General features: G+C 40.9%; 1 protein-coding gene across 5 annotated transcripts in view; it reads left to right on the forward strand.

Moving 5' to 3' along the window:
- Positions 1–239: 239 nt before the first annotated feature.
- magixb (MAGI family member, X-linked b) overlaps positions 240–21,157 on the forward strand; it is a 61,528-nt gene continuing 40,610 nt past the window's right edge. For 3 of the 5 annotated variants that reach the window (XM_088081891.1, XM_088081894.1, XM_088081895.1), the window contains exons 1-3: positions 3,325–3,581; positions 16,371–16,660; positions 20,393–20,509. In XM_088081891.1, coding sequence (XP_087938017.1) covers positions 3,499–3,581; positions 16,371–16,660; positions 20,393–20,509 — 490 coding nt within the window. In that variant the 5' untranslated portion in view covers positions 3,325–3,498. Of the gene's footprint in view, positions 388–603; positions 675–1,459; positions 1,586–2,652; positions 2,992–3,324; positions 3,582–16,370; positions 16,661–20,392; positions 20,510–21,157 lie in introns of those variants that run through there. The other 2 variants (XM_088081892.1, XM_088081893.1) reach the window with 2 other exon arrangements.

Genomic DNA, 21,157 nt, shown 5'->3' on the forward strand with positions numbered 1-21,157 from the left:
TAGCAGAAATAAAAAAAATATTGTAATCAGTATGTTTCCTTTAGTGACTTGAAAACAATAATTGTTCATTTATTTATTTATATCAAAATATGAGTCCAATTTTAGTCTGCCTGTTTCTACAGTATCACAGGAAGGACAAACCAGAGCCCTTTAAGAGCTCCCAATTTAATGCACTAGGACAAACCAAACCTAGACAATAGATAGGGCCATTCGACCATTGTAGTTAGCAAACCCTCATCTACAAGACACAACAAAATTCATATTCTTAACATGAAACTGCTTCAATTAGTGTTTTATATACTTGGTTAAATTATAGCAAGGTGGTGCAACAGCGCCGTCTATTGGAAAAGCAGTTCTGTATGTGGGCTGGCTGACGAGTGCACTTAGGTAGGTTTTGTTCTGGTGCCGGTCTGGTATAATTGCTGAATTTTAAAAAAAGACTTTATGTGTTAATACTTTGTATTTTTCGGTGCAAGTTACTCACAACAACTTTAGCTAACTGTTTTGAGCCAAGTTGTGATTTATTTCGTTCTAAAATGATTATTTTAGAGACTAAAACGTTCGCTTTTGGTTTAAGCTAGCTTAACTATTCTCGTATTCCAGGTGTTATCCAGACCTATCCTGAGACCAATGTTGATTCCCACCGCCATTTCACTGCCATACCCTGTTTACAGGTAATATTTTATGTATTTCCCTGTTTCCTTTATGGCGTGTTACTGCGTTATTTTCCTGTTAATTAGCGTGAACTGTCCTTTTGTCTTTGTTGAGCAGCAACGCTGAGTTTGGCTAGCTCATAGGTGAGACTAGCAGTATGCTAATTAGCCACATGAATCGTATGCGCACTGTGTTAACCCTTTGAAACCTGGGCAAAAAAGAGGAAAAGGCAATTTAAGAGGACATGAGCCCAAAATTAGCAATAAATGCATTCTTAAAAAGTGGAATAAAATGCAAAAAATAGTTGAAAATAACTTTTAAAAAAATGCTAATAATTCTATTAAAGATTTAAACATGTAGTTATGATAATTATAAACCTGGTTTGGGGGACATATTTCCCTAACTTAAAGAAAAAGAATATAAAATTAGTAATTTCTTACAGTTTGTGGAGCACTTCCTGCGAAGTTGCTCATTGCCTTTTCCCCACATATTTTCAAAAGAAACCAATTTGTTCAGATTTTGAAGGCTGAAATACTTGGGAGTGCATCTGAACGCAACACAAGAAAAGTGATGTTGACCTAGGTTTTAAAGGGTTAAATGGAGACTGTTCATCAGTCCTTTCATATATTACTGGGTTGGTTTTTAAGTGTAAGGCAAATGTAAATATGCAGCCTGAAGCATTGTGATAGACAAATAATATCCACTAAACAATCACACAATGTTATAATGCTTTCTGATTTTTTGTATTTTATTTTAACAATAAATCTATGGTTGTTTTTTTTTTTTTGTTTAATAAAATCCACAGAGCACTTAGGAATGTACTGTGCAGTAAAGAGACCCATAATCCACTTGATCGCCCATGCATGGTGTGTAGAAGTAACAGTATTGTGGAGCTGCATCTCATCATGTGAGGCTGTGACCCATCACACATGTAAGTATGTTTTGGAAAGGATGAGACTTTTATGAATTCTTTGGCTCCTGGTTAAACACCCTCAAATGACTGCATCTTAAGTTGTCTGAGAAAAAAGGTGAGCGTACATTAGTAGGTGCTGGGCTAGTGGCCAATCTGTGCAGAACCGAACAGTGTCAGAGTTACATTGATTTGTATCATGAAACTGCTTTGTTCTGTGTTTTACTGGTTTTATTCAGGGGGTTTGTTTGTTTTTGAGAGGAAGAGACCTCTGCTGATAATTTGGCTCCCAGTAAAAACTTCCTGAGCAATGACCAACAAAGGAATGATAGCTCACGCTTTACTTGATACATGGAAGGTGTTTCAAGTGTATTCAGGCAGATATATAGGCTAGGCTTTGTCCATGTTACTTCACAGATAAATAGATGTTGTTGTACATACATAGAAACAGGAGACAGAGAGAAAAAACAACAATAAAAGCGGTATTGAAATATAAATATATATATATAATATATACATTATATATTATAATATATATATATATAAACCCCAGGAACAAAAGAGCCATTGAATGGGTATTAAAATGCAGAATAAAAACCGTGGTGTTAGTGATAACATAAACATATGATAGTAAATGTATTACTGTTTAAAATGCACAGTGCATGCAACCTGATTTAACTGATTAAAGTGCAGACGGTGCCCCTGTACCAGTTAAATAAATTAATTGTCTGTTTTGTGCATTATGTGCATGATCAGGCCTCATCGCCTTCCCTCATCTTTGCTGCATGGGACCAATTTTCCCAAGTATGAAGCTCTTAAAAGTTTTAACTAAAGTGCACTCGCATCTTTACAGACTTAAGATTTGTTACAGTAACCAATTGACATTTGTCATAACTGGATAAACAGCCTACTGTAAAGTAGTCTGGAAAAACACACGCTTTTGATCTGGTTCTCACGCCTTTAAATCCTGGTAATAACTCGTAAGCGAAAAGTGATGCTGCTGATGCAGGTGCACAGAGTGAGAATAATAAGGGGCGGTACTTTTAACTCTTTTATCCCCTCCCCCCTGTGCTCCTTAACTTCCCCATAATAACCTTCTCATTTGCCTTTTCTCGTTGTTTGTTGACTTCAAAAGTGGCATTTTGGGGAGCAGGGTGATCAAACCGACCGCACTTTCTTCTGGACAGCACAGTTTTGATCTAATCTGATCTGATCTTCGGCAATTGACGCTCCGCACCCTGAAAGCACCAACCGCTCCTGCAGTTCAATGACACCTCTACCCGGTCAGATCGATAGCAGCGACGTTTGCCTTTTCTCTTGATTTGCTCTATAAGAGGCAAAACATGTGTGCGTAAATAAGTAATGTGCACGATCTGCAAAAAGGAAGATCAGCAGGACGGATTTGACGCCGAAAAAACGGCATGAAGGTAAGAAATTTTCCCCAGTCAAATGAAAGTGCAGCAGTTATTGTTCAGTACTCCTCACAAGTTAAATAGCAACGTTTTTGTGCGTGATATTTGTCCATCCTGCACGCTGTTTTGCCTATAGCAGTACAGCAGCTGCTAAATTTATAAGCGGCCGCTGTCAGATTTGCCCGATAGTGTGTGCGTGTGTGTGTGTGTGTGGTGTGGTGCGTGCGTGCGTGTGCGTGCATGTGTGTGAGAGTATTTTTCCCTCTCTCTCTCCTCTGTCTCTCCCTCTCCTCTCTCTCTCTCTCTCCACAAGATCACCACGGCTCTCAGAGCATCACTGTCCAAATATCCCGTCAGCCGTGCACATCGTCTCTGACTTTCTCCGGGATACGGTGGTGGTGCCATATACTCATCACAGCATCCCCACGCTGCTTTTCATCACACACATAACGCACTAGGCTGTTCTTTGGACAGCTCGTATTTATTTAAGTGCACGTTTATTATTTAACCTCAGTCGGGTCGATGTATATAGACGCGTTCAAACGGATCCTCTTTGAAAGGCTGAACTGCTTGAAAAGAATGTGTGTGTGTCAGCGACAAGGCAGGTCAGTATTTTCCCTAAATATGAGAAATGTGAGAATGTGTTGTGTGTAATCCAAGTGTGTGTGGTGTGTGTGTGTGTGTGTGAGAGAGAGAGAGTGTGAGTGTGTGCATGTAAACTATGAGTGTGTAAAAGAGTGAGCAATGAGGGTTTGTGATGACAGTGGCAGATCTTATAAGGATAAGTGTCAGTTTGACATGAACTTTACCTTTACCTCCTGTAACAGCATGCATGTGTGTGTTTGTGTGTACTTATTGTACATGTATCTTTGTGAGGACCATGACTTTTATATCTGAGAGTGAGGACATTTTTGGAAAGAGGACATTTTTGCTGGTCCTCACCTTTAGGATGTGAAACAAAAACCTACACCTTTGCCTTCAGACAGACGTTCAAAGGCATGTTTGAGGGTTCAGACTTGGTTTTAAGGTTAAAGTTAGTATAAGGTACAGGTTTCGGTCAGGGTAAATACTCATTTATGCTCAATGTTACATGGAGATGGAGACGGACGGAGCCCTCTGTCCTACACTGAGTTAATTTTGTCTGTATTTGTGCACATTTTCTGAGAGCTTACAGATATGGACAAAACAGAGACTTCAACCATCTACAATGTTGCCTTTGTTTAAACGTAGCCTGCAATATTACAACCTCCTCCACCGTCGCCTCGTTTGTTGCGTAAAACTTCTGATTTGCCCTCTAGTGCCATTTATCAGCTGTATCTATGCCAGCAAAAAGGATGCATGGAAATATGAGGACAATGGAGCTTACAGTGTTTTAAGGGTTGGGGATAGGCATTTAGTTGTGATGGTTAAGATTAGGGTAATGCATTATGTCAATTTTGGCTGTTGCTCACCTTTAGACATAGATGTAGATTTCAAGGAGGACGCAGGGGACATATCTCAAATAATATTTAGATTATGTGCATTTGTCTCTCCCAATAAAAACATGGGAATAGCAGAGGACTTTAAATATTACAGGACATTTACACTGACAAATTGATGCAGTAAATGCAAAAATTGGTGCATAAAAGTTTACCAGAATGCAGGATATTAAGTGTTTGATGCTCAACATTTTATGGTGGAGGACCTCTAAACCCCTTCGCCTGCACTGTCGCCTTCAGACGGACCTTCAAAGGCATGTTTGAGGGTTCAGACTTGGTTTTAAGGTTTAAGTTAAAATATAGTTAAGATTAGGGTAAGAGTACTTGGAATAGGTTTTTAGTTTTAAGGATTAAGGTTAGGGTAAGGGGCGCGGTAAGGCATCATGTCAATAAAGGGTCCTCACAAATGTGGCTAGTCCTCAATTTCGGACATAGATGTAAATTTCAGGGGGGACACGGGACAGACCCCGTCCCCCTCCCCAAAAAATAACATGAATGTGGCAGAGGACTACAAAAGTAAAGACATTACCACAATAAACTGATGCAGAAAGATACAGTTTGGTGCATAAAAATCACCAGAATGCAGGAAATTAAGTGTTTGATGCTCAAAATTCGGAAGACCCCATAAACCCCCATTTTATATTAGTTCCCTCCAATGTTGAAACAAAATGTACTCCCCGGACAGACCTTCAAAGGTGTTTGTTAGAATTAGAATTGGGTTAGCGTAAAGGGCTTGGGAATACATTTTGCTAATTAGGGTCCTCATAATTTTGGCTGGTCCTCACCTTCAGACATAGGTGTAGGTTTTATACTGCACATTGATGCAGAAAAGGCACAAACTGGTGCATGAAAATTAACCAGATGCAGGAAATTAAGTGTTTGATGCTAAAAGATTTCTGGAAGACGACCACCAACCCCCTGTTTCATATTTCTTTCCCCTAATGTTGAAACAAAACCTTCACCCTTGCCTTTGAACAGAGGCGTGTTTGAGGGTTCAGACGTAGTTTTAAGTTCATGTTAGAATTAGATTAAGGTAAGGTTAAGGGGGAATGCATTATGTCAACATGGGTCCTCACAAGTATAGACGTATTGAGTTGTGTGTATGTGTTTGCATGAAGTTATGATTTGAAAAGTTTGAGATCCTGTTGTCAGTTGTGTTTTTTTCTACCTTTCCAATCTCCAGCTCTGCAAATTGTCTTAATGAAATGTAAACACAAGCCTGTGTTTGTTGCACCTGTGCCCATTTTGCCACAAGAAACAGACTGACTTGCATAATGTACTCTGTAGTTCACAGCCAGGTGTGTGTGCAAGCCTGTGTGCACTGTGCCTCACAGCTCTCTCTCTCTCTGTTGTTGTTGCTGTTTGTTTAGGGTGTGTCCCTGCTCGATACAGAGAGAGCTTGTTTTGAAGTGATGGATGTTTGACCCTGACTTAATAGTGTGCATTGCTTTGGATTCGGAGAGCAGTCAAGGTTATGCTGTTATAATGAATCATTAATTTGTTGGAAGGGAAGGAGAGACATGTGGTGTTAGTCTGTCCACACATGCTGCTCTGGTCCTCACACTGTTTGTTTTCTCCAGCACAGCACCTGTTTTGCACCATAACCATAAGCAAAGCCTTTTTGGTTTCATCCTGTCCTCCTTTTGATTCTCAGAACAAGTTTAAACAGACAGTGAGTGGAAATGCATGTCGATGTACGAACATGACTCGGCTCTCGCTGCTAACGAGAGGGGAGGATGAAGTGAGGTGCATTTCTCCTCCTGTCGTAGTAATGCATGTCAGCTGGGAGTTGTTGATTGTCTAATTATGTACCTCCTGTGTCCTTCGGCATCATGCATATTAATGCTGCTGTTTTAAGGTGTGGTGAAAACAAAGTGTTCATGTGTGTGTGTGTGTGTGGGCTGTGTGTTATGTGTTGTGGGTGTGCAAGGCAGTTTACCCTTGACAGGGCAGGGCTACGCAGGCACATTCTCCCATCTGTGGTCCAAACCTTTGCTCCCAGCCACTGCATTTGGATTCCACAGTTGTAGCTGGCTCTATTCTTAGTCCGCAACAGTTCATGTGGAGTCTGATATGAAATTTCAACAACAACAACATTCCCATGCTGCCTCCATACTTCGAGATTCAATTTAGGATTGGATAAGCCGCTGTTAAGAGGTTAGGCTCCGACTGAGGTGGCGAATCAATAACTAATCAATGATAGCGTGAGGAGTTACAATTTACACAGTGCCATATTTGAAATGTCAAGAAGGCAATGAATCCATGTATCCTTGAGTCAGATCTGAGTTGGACAACTGGGATCAATATCAGGTGGTGAGACAGGCAGCAGGAGCAGGCGAGGGTCACCTTCACCCATCCCTACTGAATCAGCAGTATCTCTCTTACACACACACACACACACTTGAAGGCCTGCTTAGGTTACCAAACTGCGACCTCACAAAAATGCTCATTATAGTGAACTGAACCTCCCCTCCATTCCCTCATGTATAATTCATTTTGTTATTATGATTTCAGCCATTCTTTCATAAGGTTACCGCTCCCTCTTCTCTGTTGATTCTACAATTTTATTTCTTCAAAGCTGCCACCGGCTCTATTTCTCTATCCTCAATCATCCTCTTTTAAATTCCCCTAATATTCTCCCCGTTTTCCCATTTCTGTCTCTCTTATCATTGTTCAGAAGCTGATTTCTTTAATTAAACCGCTCCCTCTTCCTGATGAGAGCTCATCTCTGATCGCACTGAGGGGTGTAATGCATCCTGGCAGACTGAGTAAGAAGACCTGTTGTTGCGTTGGTGTTCCTCAAATGCGCCCCCTGCCTTGACCTTGATCCTGTGACGTTATAAGATTCCCCAAAGGGAGCGTCACTGAGCCTGTGTTATCCTGTCAGGTGTGTGTCACTCCAATGCACAACAATGTATTAATCTGACACTAAGTCCCTTTGTATGTAGTCAACAAGAGAGCAGCTTTAATAAAATCACACTGGGATTGATGGATTTATCGATAGCGTGTGGAGAATAGTGAATGTACTTTTCATTTCATGTATTCTTATCAGCTTTTTCATGTATTGAGTTTATATTGAGAGAGGAATGTTTCCGTGAGTGTTTCCGTTTGTATGACAGAGGGAGATATTTGTGTTTTTTTTTTTTCAGCCCACGAGCATTTAATCTTTTATTTTTAAATCTGCCACTGCTGTCTGTTTTGTGTTGAGCGCTCGCGTGCCCTAGATTCAGAAGTGAGTGAGCATCAGGGAGCTTTAGTGCACCCCACGTTGCTCGCACAGTTTGGTGTAAATGTGCGCTGGGAGTGGTCAGGGCGCAGATGTCAGATAAGACAGTGAAGTGGGACCCGCAGGAACGTTCTTGAGTGTTTCTCCGTCTGTCCGCCACTCCACCAGTCTATTCGTTCAGATGAATTTAAGGTCACGGGTTATTTAAGATGCCTCACTTGTCCGACCTCCAACACCACCCGTGGGAGGATGCTGTAAGATTAGGAGCAGTGTGCTTCACTGCAGGTTAGATTAAAGAGATGAGTTTAGTGTTGGATTTGTGGGATGGGTTCAAGTGAAGGGTTTGTTTACCTCACCTGTCCTGAACTTGGCACAAAATACTGTTTTTGTAACTACAGGGCAGATGGTCCAAGATTTCATTATGCAATATTTGTTTTTAATATTAAAGGTGCAAATGCTTGAAAGTTTGGTGGTGTTAAGATTAGATGTAAGATGTATCGTACACTGCATTCAGAATTAATGTTGTATAATGTAAAATGCTTAATTGATCAGTCCATTGAGCGAAAATTAATTAGCAGCTATTCTGATAATTGACTAATCATTTATTTCATTTTTGAAGCAAAAATGTTAAACATTCACTGCTCACAGCTTTTCAGTTATGAGGATTTTCTAGTTTTCTTTGTCTTATGTGACAGTAAATTATAAATTATTGGATTTTGTGTTCAGTGACTGGACAAAACAACACATTCGATGTCACCTTGGGCTTTAAAACTTTTGTTAATGGCAATTAAACAAAGTTTGTGTTGGAGTTTGTCATATTCCAAATTCTAAATATTGAATTTTTATTGTAAATGCATATCAGTTCCAAATAACATTTATTGGTCTCATTAACTACTAATAAATAATAATAATAATACTGTCTATCAGACTATCAGATCCGAAAAACCAAAATGGGTGGACCCATAATTTGCATTAATCAAGGCTGGAACTAACAGTTATTTTTATTAATTTAAATTGATAAACTGTACTGAAAACAATAAACAAGGAGCCCAAGAACAAAAGAGCTCAAGCTAACATTTTCATCTGATCAATAGGCCAAACCCCCCAAATGTTCAATTTTTGCTGAAATTAGACATTGAATGGATCAGTCGAACAAAGAAGTAATCAGCAAATATCATAATTTTTTAAGTACAAAATGCCCAATCTTTGAACTCATTGGTTATCTGTCTGATGACGGGCGGCTTCAGTGGGCAATGGCCAATATTTCATGTGATCCAGTGGAGCAAGTGGATATCCAGGCTAAGACTTGCTCTGCCATCCACTGATCATTTCCTCTAATCTTTATAAACAGATATATGTATGCATATGAATGCAGATTAAAAACAAAAATGAATGTAAAGCTTAACCGTTGTCAGACAGTAATCGATGGTTTCCAAGATTATATTTTGGCCGATGCATTCAGCTTCTCCGCACGGACTGTTGCTTGCCACTCAAACATGATTGCTCAATACTACTCTATCTACAAATGGAAATTAGATTGTTACCAAAATCTTGTCCTGTTGCCTCCAGATTCTGCATACAAATGCAGATATCACTTTACAGAGATTACAAAACGCCTAACAACTGCAGGTTCAGACTTGTCAAATGTGTGAATTTGTCATTTATGATAGTTAATTGGATATCTTTTTGACTTTTTGGACGTAAAGACAGTGAAATACATTGTTTGTCTCTGATAATTTGTTTTGACATTTAATGGACTAAACATTTATGTTGTAGTGCAGTTAACTCTCACATTTGACAAACCTGATCCAGAAGATACTCATGAATTTTCCTTGATGAATGATTAAAACGATCACTCGATCATACAAACTGTTGACACTGTGAATCAACTAATCAGCAATTTTCAATATTAATTGCCTCGGCTTGAGTTTTATTCACACTGGGCACTGTGAATTGATGATTGCTCTTTTAAAGCTTACCTTTGGGTATGCAGTAACAGTGCACACAGTCACTTTATTATGCAATTATCAGTCATGCTGACTTTGGTCTGGCTTTTGCAGACTTATAAAGAACCTTGAGTCCTTGCAGTTGTTTATTCACTGCGAGCGCTTGCAGAGTCCAACAAATGGAGCTGTTAGGCATTCTGGTCACATTCAGGCTGACAAAACACACAGTCAGTCCATCAATATTCCCCAAAATTCACATTTAGGAAAGACAACTCTTCGCTGTCTTGAACTTTCAGTGAGCATGCATAAAATACCAAATTCGCTTACATAAATTCATCGAGCATTCTAGCTGAGCTAATTGAACAGGCTGATTTCATTATCGTAGACCTCATTTAGAGCGGAAACAGAATGTGGACAGCAGAGCGAACGTGGCTCCATCAAGTCAAACCAACAGAGGCTTTTATGAGCGTGAACCCACTCTGCTGCTCATGTAGTGCACAAAAGCTGTCCGGTGACATGAACATTTAGAGTGAGACAGTGAGACTGAGAATTAGAGCAGCATCTCAGGGCAAAAGCTGATTGTGTGAAAAGTTTCCCATCTTTGCAGAAGTTTAACAAACTCTGCTGTGGTCAAAGCTGATTATGTCAGAGAGCGATCTACCGGCTGCGAGACGGCTTTGATGGGGATGAGGTCCGGCATGTAGATAGACATCAGGAGCATGGGGAGAATCACGAGCGCTGACAGACACTGCTCTCACCATAAAGCCTCGCTAATGTCACTGATACAGTGAGGATGTTCGACAAGGTGTTAGGCTGCCAAAATGATGGTGAAAGAAATGCAGTTATGTTGCTGATGTTGTTTTGAAGCACTGTTTCAAATGCAACCTCAGACGTCACACAGCTGGATAAATCTGTCAAGACGAGCTGTTGTTGTTTTCCTTTTTTTGCTTTGCCAGAGCTACTTTCTACCGAGCAATTCAATTATTCACTTGTCTTAATTGATGTTTTGCCCACGTCCTTTTTTCCTGAAGGTCTTTTAAGACACTCTACACCCCAATGTCAAGTGCTGTTTCCTCATGTCCTTGATTCGTCGCTACAAGTTGACTTTGAATTATTGAGCTTCATGGCAAAGCTCATCTGTGTAACTTTAATAAATTAACACCCTCGAGATCCAACCTGAAATAACTGCTTGGTTAATTTGTCCTGTAATAAAGATGTTTTGCTCATCACTACGAGCTGCCACGGGGTAAAATGGCCCCAGCTTTTTTAGGCTAATCACTGGAAAGAATCTAATAGCATGGGACCAAGAATTTTAGCATTATCACTGCTGCACCATAAGGTATTATTACAGTGCCACATAGTTAGAAGCTTAAATTACAGTTTGGCTCTATTTTAATGGAAATTTTAATTATTGTGGTTGATAAACTAAGGACAAAACATGTTCTCTTGAAAGTACAAGCATCTATATTTATGCAATCCAGAACTAAATTGCATATTTCAAACATAAACCCTGTGTGGAGCAGCTGTTTTGACCATACACCGAGTCATAACAGCCTTGGGCATTTGCTTTATGCTCTGATTCAAACAAATATGGTGAGTAAATAAAAAAACAAGCCCTAAGAATAGCTTCGAAGTCAGGAGGATGTGTATTTTGCCATTGACAGATTGCTGTGGTTTGAAATTACACTGAAAGGCCGGGTTTGCAGGCTGCAGAGATCCTGAGCAGGTCGCTGGTGGAGAGGAAGTCAGTGAAACAAGATATGTACTGGTCAGCTCTTTCCTGACCTAAAGGTCAGAAATCTCAATAGAGCACCCTTTTTATAGGGCTAGATATCCTTGAAACCATATATTTTGCAGTTCTCTATAACTAATAGTTATATCGTTGGCTCTATATAATTTATCTGTTGTAATATATATGGTGTGTATGGTGTTTTTAGCCATGCTAGCGGCATGGCTCTAGGGATTGTAATAATGAACGTTGCACCAATTAGTGACAGAAATATCTTAACTATTTGATGGATTGTCATTAAATTATCCACATACTGTCTGTCGTGTAGAGCTGCAGCTATTGGTTGATAAATCTGTGCGTCAATCAAGAGAAAATTAATTGGTAACTATTTTGATCATTGAATTATCATTTAAGTAATTTTTAAAGCAAAACAAACAAACATTCATGGTGTTAAAATATGTTATATATATATGTTAAATTTAACGCTTTTATCTTTCATACATGATAATAAACTGAATATCATTAGATTTTTGGACTTGATTGGCTTAAACAGCTTTCCCAAACCTCACCTCAAGTACAACTGCATGTTTTGGATCTCTCCCGGCTTCAACACAGCTGATTCAAATGATCAACTCCTTATGAAATCCTGGAGCTGCTGCATAACGAGCGATCATTTAATTCAGCTGTGTTGCAACAGGGAGAGACCCAAAACTTGCAGGGCAAGTGGTTCTTGAGAATAAGTCTTGGAAACGCCGGGCTAAACATACTATTTGTTACCTTGGGCTCTGTGAACCTAAACAGGGCATGTCTCAGCATTTTAATTGCTTGGCTTAAAAATGGCTTATTGATAAAATAATGGGTAGATTAATCAATTAATGAAAATAATCATTGGTTGCAGCCTTACTTTCATTATTCCTGAATTATCTTCATGAATGATTTGTTTTATCGTCCATGTTTGTTTTTTCTTTGTTATCCAGAAGGTATTGTCCGTGTGCCTTTCACATCTACCTGTTTCCATGTGGACACAGCATTAAGCTTGTGTTAGCCACAGACCTTATTTCAGGTATTTAACCTAAAAGCAAAACCTGTGACATCAAGACAAGTGAACCAGAAGGGTAAAAATCCTAACTAATATCTGGGTTTCAGGACTCATTCAGCAGCACTGTATAGTGAGCATGTTAGGATGCTGAGTCAAAGCATCACTGTGTCTAAATAAAGCCACAGAAAGCTGCAAGAATGGTTACAATTATGCAGAAATAGACGACAGTCTAATTTGATGAGATGACTTTGTCCCAGGCAGTACTCTTCCAGTGCTTTTATGGCAACCTAGTGCCGTGTTTAAAGTGCACACAGTTAGATGAGTGTGCAGAGCCGTTTGTAGCATCAACACCAACAGAGCGAGCAGCACAGCAGTGTCAGGGTGTGTCTGCGGCGGGACGAGTCCAGGCTTCAGCGGACCTGACAGGCTGTGGCTCATTAAACCCCCATCAGACGCGGGAGGTCAAGACAACATCTACAGCTCGGGCGACACACTCTGCCCCCGTGCGTATCATGTAGACACACATTGGGATTGCGTCGGCCCAACTGGACAGGGTAGTTGTTTATTTTTAGCGTTTTAATCATTATGCCAACTGCCAAGGAATTCTGAGAAATCTTTAGATAAAGCATGAAGAGACTAACGGCTTATAGAATTATTGTTCAGGATTGATGCACATTGGAATTTGTTGTGTATGATTAGATGGGAAAAGTTGATGCTTTTTCTAAAAAAAATCTCTTCTCCCGACACAGTTAACGCAAGCTGTATCACAGTATTTTCTGAGTGGGTGGATGGCCGGCTGGCTTTGGAGAAACAGGTCAACAATGTTGCTGCAGAAGGTTTCACAGTGGGGTAGAAATAGAGAGGGACTGGGGGCACTGTTTGGCAAGGATGAAGTGATATGCATAATTTCAGGTAGAAACATGACAGCGTAAACAGCATTGCTTGTTTAATTGCGTTTTATTCAAATGTGCATGACCAGCGGTGACAGGCATTGTCACTGGCTTTGAACCAAGACTGAAATGCAAGTTGTGTGTTTTTCGGGTTCTCGATGAACCAGCTCAACCGTTTCCCAAACTCTGACTCATGTCGCCTGAGCTGAAGTCCTGCAAGGTCAAACAAGTGAGTCCTATGCCAACCTCAGGCTGTGGCGCCTCTCGATCTCCATCTGACCTCTGTGCTTCCCTTTTTTCTCCTGTTACTCTCAGAGTGTGGAACAAAAACACATGCAGTCCCTCCATATCTTTCACATTTCATTCTCACCCTATTTCTAATCTCTCTCTGCTCCCTTTCTTTCCCATTTGTCCATTTCTGTATATAAAAAGCCACCAGGGACCCCTTCTTTTGGCCGAGCAGTAGGAGATAGGATGGAGGAAGAGGATCCTTGTCAGATCTGTCAGTTGAATGACCAGTCATGTGGAAAGGATTAGTTATATCCTGTCCTTCTCTCACTCTTTAAAGCGGCCTCATTAGGCCTGCTGGACTAAAGGACCCAGGGTGCCCCTGCTGGGGCCGGGCTCTGTGTAGCACCCAGGGAAGCCCTGGTCGTGTTATCCCCTACTCAGCCGAGGGTCGTCATGGTCACATAGTCACTTAAGAGGATTGGATCTTGGTGAAGTGATGTGTAATTGCTAATCTCCCGACCACAGTGGAACTGGAGATCAGGGTTTTCTATTAGAAATATTGTATGTCAGCAAGTTATGGCACCATACAATATACTTTATTGTCCCCACAGGAAAATTTATCTTTGACTCAGCTGCCCCGCCCATAAATGTCTTCACAGTTACAATAAAACAAACTACATATGATCACAACAGCATTAGCAGTACCAAAAAATGCACTTAATCCAATATTGCAGGTAGTACAAATTGCACACACTGTGTTGTTAAAACAACATGCAACTATTGCTCAATCCCTGTAGCCTTAAGCAGCATTGCTTAAAAGTGTGTGTTAGCATAGATGTACAATGGTACAATGGTTTGACATTTTAGGAAAGAAGTTTAGTTCGCATTGTTGCAGAGATTTGAATGACAAGATTGATAACACTCTCATGCCTGTTTTTTTACATATAAAGATACAGCCAGGATATAGTTAGCTTAGCAGGCAGGGTGGAAACAGTTTGTCCGGTTGTGTCTATCATTTTTCCAACGCGGTTTAGATCAAACCCTGCTCACTTCCATATGTTGAAAACTGGTTATCAGATGTCAAGTACCTCTGTGTTACTCCCACTACCACTCTACTACAAAGCTAGAAACTACAAAGAATACAAAGCTAGAAAATAGTTATATGGGTTGTAATGACCTCAATATTCAACAAGTGTATAATTTGCATTTTCATTGTTTTTATGTTTTGTTTATGTATTAATTTATTTCCTGTTAACAAAGAAGTTGCTTTTATTTTGAAGAGACAGCTGACAGGCAGAAAAAAAGATGGAAATTGACCAGAAGGAAAACACTGAGGTAACGTTAAGACAAACACAAACAAGGAGAAAATGGCGCTGGTAGGCAAACAAATATATGCCATCTCTGTCCTCCATCTTTCCAGTCTTTCTTGTAAGAAAAGCTAAAAGTCTCCTAACTCCAGCTTTATATTTAGCAGATAAAGCAGGAGATATACTTGTGTTTAACCTTTTGTTCACATACGTGTCCAGCTGCTCCGTGAGTGTTCTTGTATATAAACTTGCCTATCTGCGACTTGTCTTACTGGAGGATACCTTTAGAGAGCTAAGGACGTATACAGCTACCGGATGTGTGGGATTTAAACTACAGACACTTGAGGAGGATAGTATCACAATAATGTTGAGATCAAGGCAGAAAAGGCGACAGCGCCGACAACGTTGGTGGTACGTAAGTCCTCTAAATCACTTATTACTGCCCCTGCTGTTTATATACATACTGCATCTAGTGTCCCTGTCTCGTTAAACCGACGCAGGGGTAGCAGCCATCACACGTAAGTGTGCGTGTAATTAACAGCAAGTATATCTCCAGCCCAAGAGTGGCTTCTTCTCATCTCAATCACAGCAAGAAGGCTTATGAACATATATAAATATGTCAAACTATTCCTTCGATAATTAGTGTTCTCTGTCATATTATCAACAAGTCACGTTGTCTTTTGGATTCTGTTACCCCACCTTGTGTTTCTCTGTTGTCCTGTGTGCCAGAGTGACAGTTCTGCTCTGATAATGTCAGAGGAGCGCTCACCGCTCTCTCCGGACATCACAGCTGTCAAGCCACTGTCGACTCAAACAAATCTTCACCATGTCAGCCACATCCTCAGCCCACTCACACACACAGCTGCTCCCCAGGAAACATGTTGCGGCAAAAACACAGACAATAGGAGAATCTGTCCAGGAGAATACAGAGTGCAAACAAACGGGGTGATTATTCATCGTCCAGAAAAATCTATAAAAATCTATATTTGGGTAAAAGTATAATGCATCACTGTTGATACTGAAATGATTCTAGTGTTTGACTGCAGCTACAGGTTCCTAGCTCGCTTGTGCATTCAATGACCTGCACCTTTATCGAATGCAAACTAGATTTTCCCATGTGACTGAAGAAGTGCTGCAGCATGCACTAACTCCAGTGTTGTGTGTTTACATGAAAACATAGCGTCAGCCTGCAGCCAGTGCAATTAACTGAGGGAAAGTCTTTGGTTGGACAGTCATGTGCTGTGCTGTGGTGTGTTTGCATAAAACAAAGACTCCGTTTCCATGTGCTGTGTTCTTCCTGACTTTCAGTCTGCCATGCTCTCTGAGAAAACATCCCAACCTTTTAAAGTGGAATTATTCATGACTTTTGCTCATTCTGAACGCTGCAACTCCCCAGACCTCAGACAGTGACAACTGACAAAGGTTAAATAACAAAACAACCTCCTGCCTGAAGTCACAGGATCTTTCCCTCTCCACTTGTTATATAATTGACACTTCTTTTACTGTTTCCACACCTTCTGCTCACTCTCTAATTTCCTTCCTCTCCAGCTCATTTGCCATGTCTAAGACAGCGGTGAAGAAGCTGCACTGGCGTTCCAAGGTGCAGGACAGCTTCGTCCCCTTGCTGGGCGCGTCGGGGGAGCTGGGGATCGCCATTGGTGGAGGAGCAGATTATGGAGAGTTTCCTTTTGTCACATCGGCTCCTGGGGGCGTACTCACAGTGGGGGATATCATCCTAGAGATTGGGGGAACACCGGTATTAGGGATGACATTAGGAGATGTCCGTGGCGTCCTCAACTCCTGCCCCCATCCGATCCGCGTCAAGACTGTGTCCCCAGGTAGGACTCAGGACAATAAGTCACCTCTCTATAAATAAGTTCCATTGTTTTGATAGATGTGTAAATAATCACAGTCACAGAAAGGTGTGAACACAACAGGCCTCTGCTAATGGCATTTATAAATGGCCCACAGTCAATCTTTCATTCTCTCCCTAACACTACAGACCAGGGATACTCAACTTGCTTAGCTTGGGGACCACTTTTGGGAAATGACAGAAGGCCAGGGTCAGTTGCAGCAGCCCAATTCATATTTCTAGGACTTTAGGATGTTCCTAGGATTTTAGGAAATTTCTAGGATTTCAGGACATTTTAGGATTTTTTAATGTTTCCAGGATTTAAGGGTGTTTTCAGGACATTTCTAGGATTTTAGGACCAGGACGATTCTTGGATTTTAGTACATTTCTAGGGTTTCTAATGTTTTTAGGATTTTTGGATGTATCTAGGATTTTAAGACCTTTCTGGATTTTAGGACATTTCTAGGATTTTAGGACATTTGTAGGGTTTTAGGACATTAAGGGCTTAGCTCGGCCCTTTTTCAGGGGTGTATGGGATCCTCCACTGGCACTTTTTTATTAACAAGCTCTGTTTTGATACTGTTTTATACCCTCTGGCACTGTATGTATACTAAGGGTGAACAGCAGTGTGAATCTTTTCATTTTTATTGTGATTTACAAAATGGATAGGGGGCCGCCTGGCATCCTATCCGGGCCAAATTTGGCCTGCGGACTGTAAGTTGAGTATCACTGCTGTAGACAGTTTAACTTGTTGTTTATGCTGCACACCATTGCGCCTATTCCATCACACTACACCCAAACAATCTGTTACACTGGCTTCCAAGCTGTCATCCATAATAATGTTGCTCAATAACCCTCTGCAGACTCTCACAAGCCAAATCTGCAGCCTGTAGCATTCTGATGCTTATTTGAACTCGTCAATTAGTCTGGATATGTCAAGGCAATCGGTCAATATGTGGGTAGGAGGTCAAAATTGCGGATGACACATGACAACAGTGTGCCGATATAGTTGTCTATCACCAGCAAGAGGCCTTGATGTTAAGAACAGGGTGCTGGGGTAACGGATGTCTTTGTTGGCTCTGAACAGAGCAATATGTCACCGGAGTGTCACCTGACCGCCGCTCCCGATGGCCTTGCTTGCCAGATTGATAGCTGATTTGGCCGCAGGGGTGTAAATGGGGACCTTTGCTCCTGGTCCCTCCGCTGCTGGTAGATCCATTATCATTTCTGAAGCTGGCCCGGCCCTCCCTCGGCAGCTTGGACTGCGTGTAGTGTGTGGACAGTGATGGATGAGCTGATGCTCCGGGTTGCTGTAACACACCTCCTCCTACTCCTACTCCCACTACAACTCCCTCTGCTCCAGCCTCTGAAACACAGGACACCAGGCTGCTTTCCCCAGAGGCAGCAGCAGTTTAAAGGTTTTAGCACTAATGCTGGTGCTCTGTGGACAAAAATCAAAGAGTAGTGATGTGATCTGTCCATCACATGTTTCGCAAATCTAAAGACAGCACATCCATAGTGGCTTTTCTTTGTGTTTCTTATAACCTTGACATCTGACGTTCTTGCTTTAAAGGGACAGTTCACCCTTAAGTCAAAAACACATATTTTACCTCTTACTTTTAGTGTTATTTATCAATCTAGATTGTTTTGTTGTGAGTTGCAGAGTGTTGGAGTTATTGGCCATAGATATGTCTGTCTTCTCTTCATTATAATGGAACTATATGGCACACAGCTTGAAAAAAATACATTTGAAAAACTCAACAGCGATGTTTCCTTTCAAAAAATCATGACCCGGTCACTCAAGATAATCAATTGTGACAACAAAAGATGTTAACATTAATTGTGTGTCCTCCTCACCTGAGCTGTAATGATAGCTAGCGCAGTGTGCTAGGTGAGCCAGTTGTGATACAGTTGGCAGGTGTAGTTAGGAAGAAAGAAAATAGTTCCTACATGAAACTGCTGACAACAAGATCTGTTGATCATCTTGAGAATCTGGGTCATGATTTCTGGAAAGAGACAGTAACTCTTTCTACACAGAGACCGCGCTATAGGGCTGCTACTAAGTCCCTTATATATGCCTCCTTTGCATTTTTAGTACTCAGAATCAAACGTCAAGCTGCTCAAGGGTGTGTTTTTAAATAGCATGCCGGCATTGCGGAATCAAAAGAGGCATAATTTTTACACATGGTTTGAGTGGTTATTAATGGGAAACACTGCATCAGCAGAGCTTTATGAACAACAGTGGCATTAACACGGCAATAACAATCATTTACCGTCTCTGTTATACGGCAGCTGATCTCCTCCTCTGCTCGGAGGGTAAGGAGCTCCTGAATCTCATTGTTTTCCCAATTTGCGGACATTTATGGCCACTGTTCTTCTTTGAGTCAGCTGCTAGCTGCTTTTCAGATCTTCCAAAGTGAGTTAAACACATAACACGTTGTTAAACTGTCACTCTTGTATCGCCGGCTGTCCTGTTTGTACAGGAATAGTTTCGACATTGTTACTATCTCCCATGGCAGCTTAAAGGTGAGACAATTTTGTCCTCCCATTCTGTAATCAAACCTTATATACAGAACGGCGAGGCGGCATACCGGCACAGAATTCCTGATTTTAACAACCAGTGTAAAAGGGGCTATTGCTGTTGAGTTTTTCAAATGTATTTTTTTGGCACTTTGATCAACACAAGCCACCTAGTTCCATTATATTGGAGAGAATGCAGACATTTCTACGGCCGATGTCTCCAACACTCGGCAACTCACACTAAAACAATCAAAAGGGAAGAGGTAAAATATGTATTTTGTACTATTTTGGGCTGAACTGTCCCTTTAATGGTAGCCCATTTGTGTTTCAATTCAAATTCTTTACGACATCTGAGCATTCATTCAGTTTCAGAGAGCTGACATCGAGGTCGTAATTTTGCTCTTCAACAGACCAGAGAACAGCAGCTGTTTCATAACATGATGAACAAAAGCCCATCATTTTCCCGAAAAGGCCGCTGGCTGGATTCATTTCCCTTTACAGGCGGCAGCCATATGTGGCCAGTCGTATGTACGTGCAGATGACTGCCTCCAGTAATAAAGTCATACCACTGTGACGTTTTTTTTAATAGCAAACGGCAAATTCAGCTGGCTTCTGTTGCAGAGCGGCTGTAACAGACAGTGGGGGTAGAGGAGGCGACAGGGGCGTGGATGGCCAGTAAGGGAAGCACCGACAGAGCGATCGTCTGTCAGAGTGACGAGCTGGAGATGCTCTCAGCCAATTCATAACAGCAAGTGACCTGTCATCAGAGGCCGTAAAGCACTTGAGATGATATTAAGAGATCAGATAGAGGAAGCTGAGCCACGATGATCAGCTCTGCCTCCCCTGGTGACAACTGTTGTGTCTGGAGCAATTAAGCTCAGTAGGTTGTTATCCATATATGCATGAGGGAGTTGGGAAAACATATTTTAAACCCAGGATCTATGAGAGGTGATATAGAGAGAGATCAGTTGGTGTGAATGTGAATGTCTAGGTTGTAAAGTGATAGTGTTAAATCAAGCCCAGCGGCAGTAAAGATTAAAATAAATTTCAGTCTCTATTTGACAGGCTACAAACAAATCTTAGAGTTAATATACAGCATCAGAGTGTTTGTGCTTACTGAGCTGATTTCTTAATGCCTACCTCTCTCTCTTTGCTTTGCCCTCTCCCTGACACACTTGTATTTTTGCCCTTCCCTCAGGCTCCACATTGTGCAAGGATCTCAGGTTGTATCTGAGCAAGTGCTTCACACCCGGCTCAGTGGACAGCCAGCTCCAGCAGGTCATCCGAGAGAATCTCTACCTCCGTGCTGTACCTTGTGAGTCCCATTTTGTGCTCCTTTTCTTTTGCTTTCTGTACACTTTATCTCTCTATATACCGTGTCTTTATATTTCTTTTTACAGTATGTCCATTACCATGAAATCTGGAGCTAAATTACTTTTCTTGTGCTGCTTTCAGATGCTTAACAAAAGTATTAAATCCTTTAAACCCTGAGTAAATTGGTGCAATTTCATTCAAAAACATTATCATAATTATCATCATTAAAATTATGTTACAAAATTATCATTTTGTAAGCACTTTTTCAATGACATTTCATCTTTCTTTCTTTGAACAATAATTTTCAGTAAATTTTCTTGTACTTTTGACGAAATTCTTGCAAATTTTTGGGTCATTTCTTTTCTCATTTCTAATTGCCTTCTTCCCATATTTTTGAGGGACGCAAAGCCAATTTGCTGAGGTTTCAAAGGGTTAAGCCTCCTGTGCAGATCTTTGTCCTGTTACTGTTATGTGTTTAAGCCTTATATAAGGTAGTAGTAGTAGTAGTATTTTAATCAATCATCATACATTATGCAATAAATACATACATACATTGCACTCTGCACTCTTAATATAGTTGGCATACCTCGCTTAAGTTACGGACCTCATTAATTCTTTGATAACACATCTCATGGCTGCTACCATGCGA

This window comes from Plectropomus leopardus, chromosome 9 (genome assembly GCF_026936395.1).
Source record: "Plectropomus leopardus strain MGB_pleo_1.0 chromosome 9, ASM2693639v1, whole genome shotgun sequence".
Classification (NCBI taxonomy): domain Eukaryota; kingdom Metazoa; phylum Chordata; class Actinopteri; order Perciformes; family Serranidae; genus Plectropomus; species Plectropomus leopardus.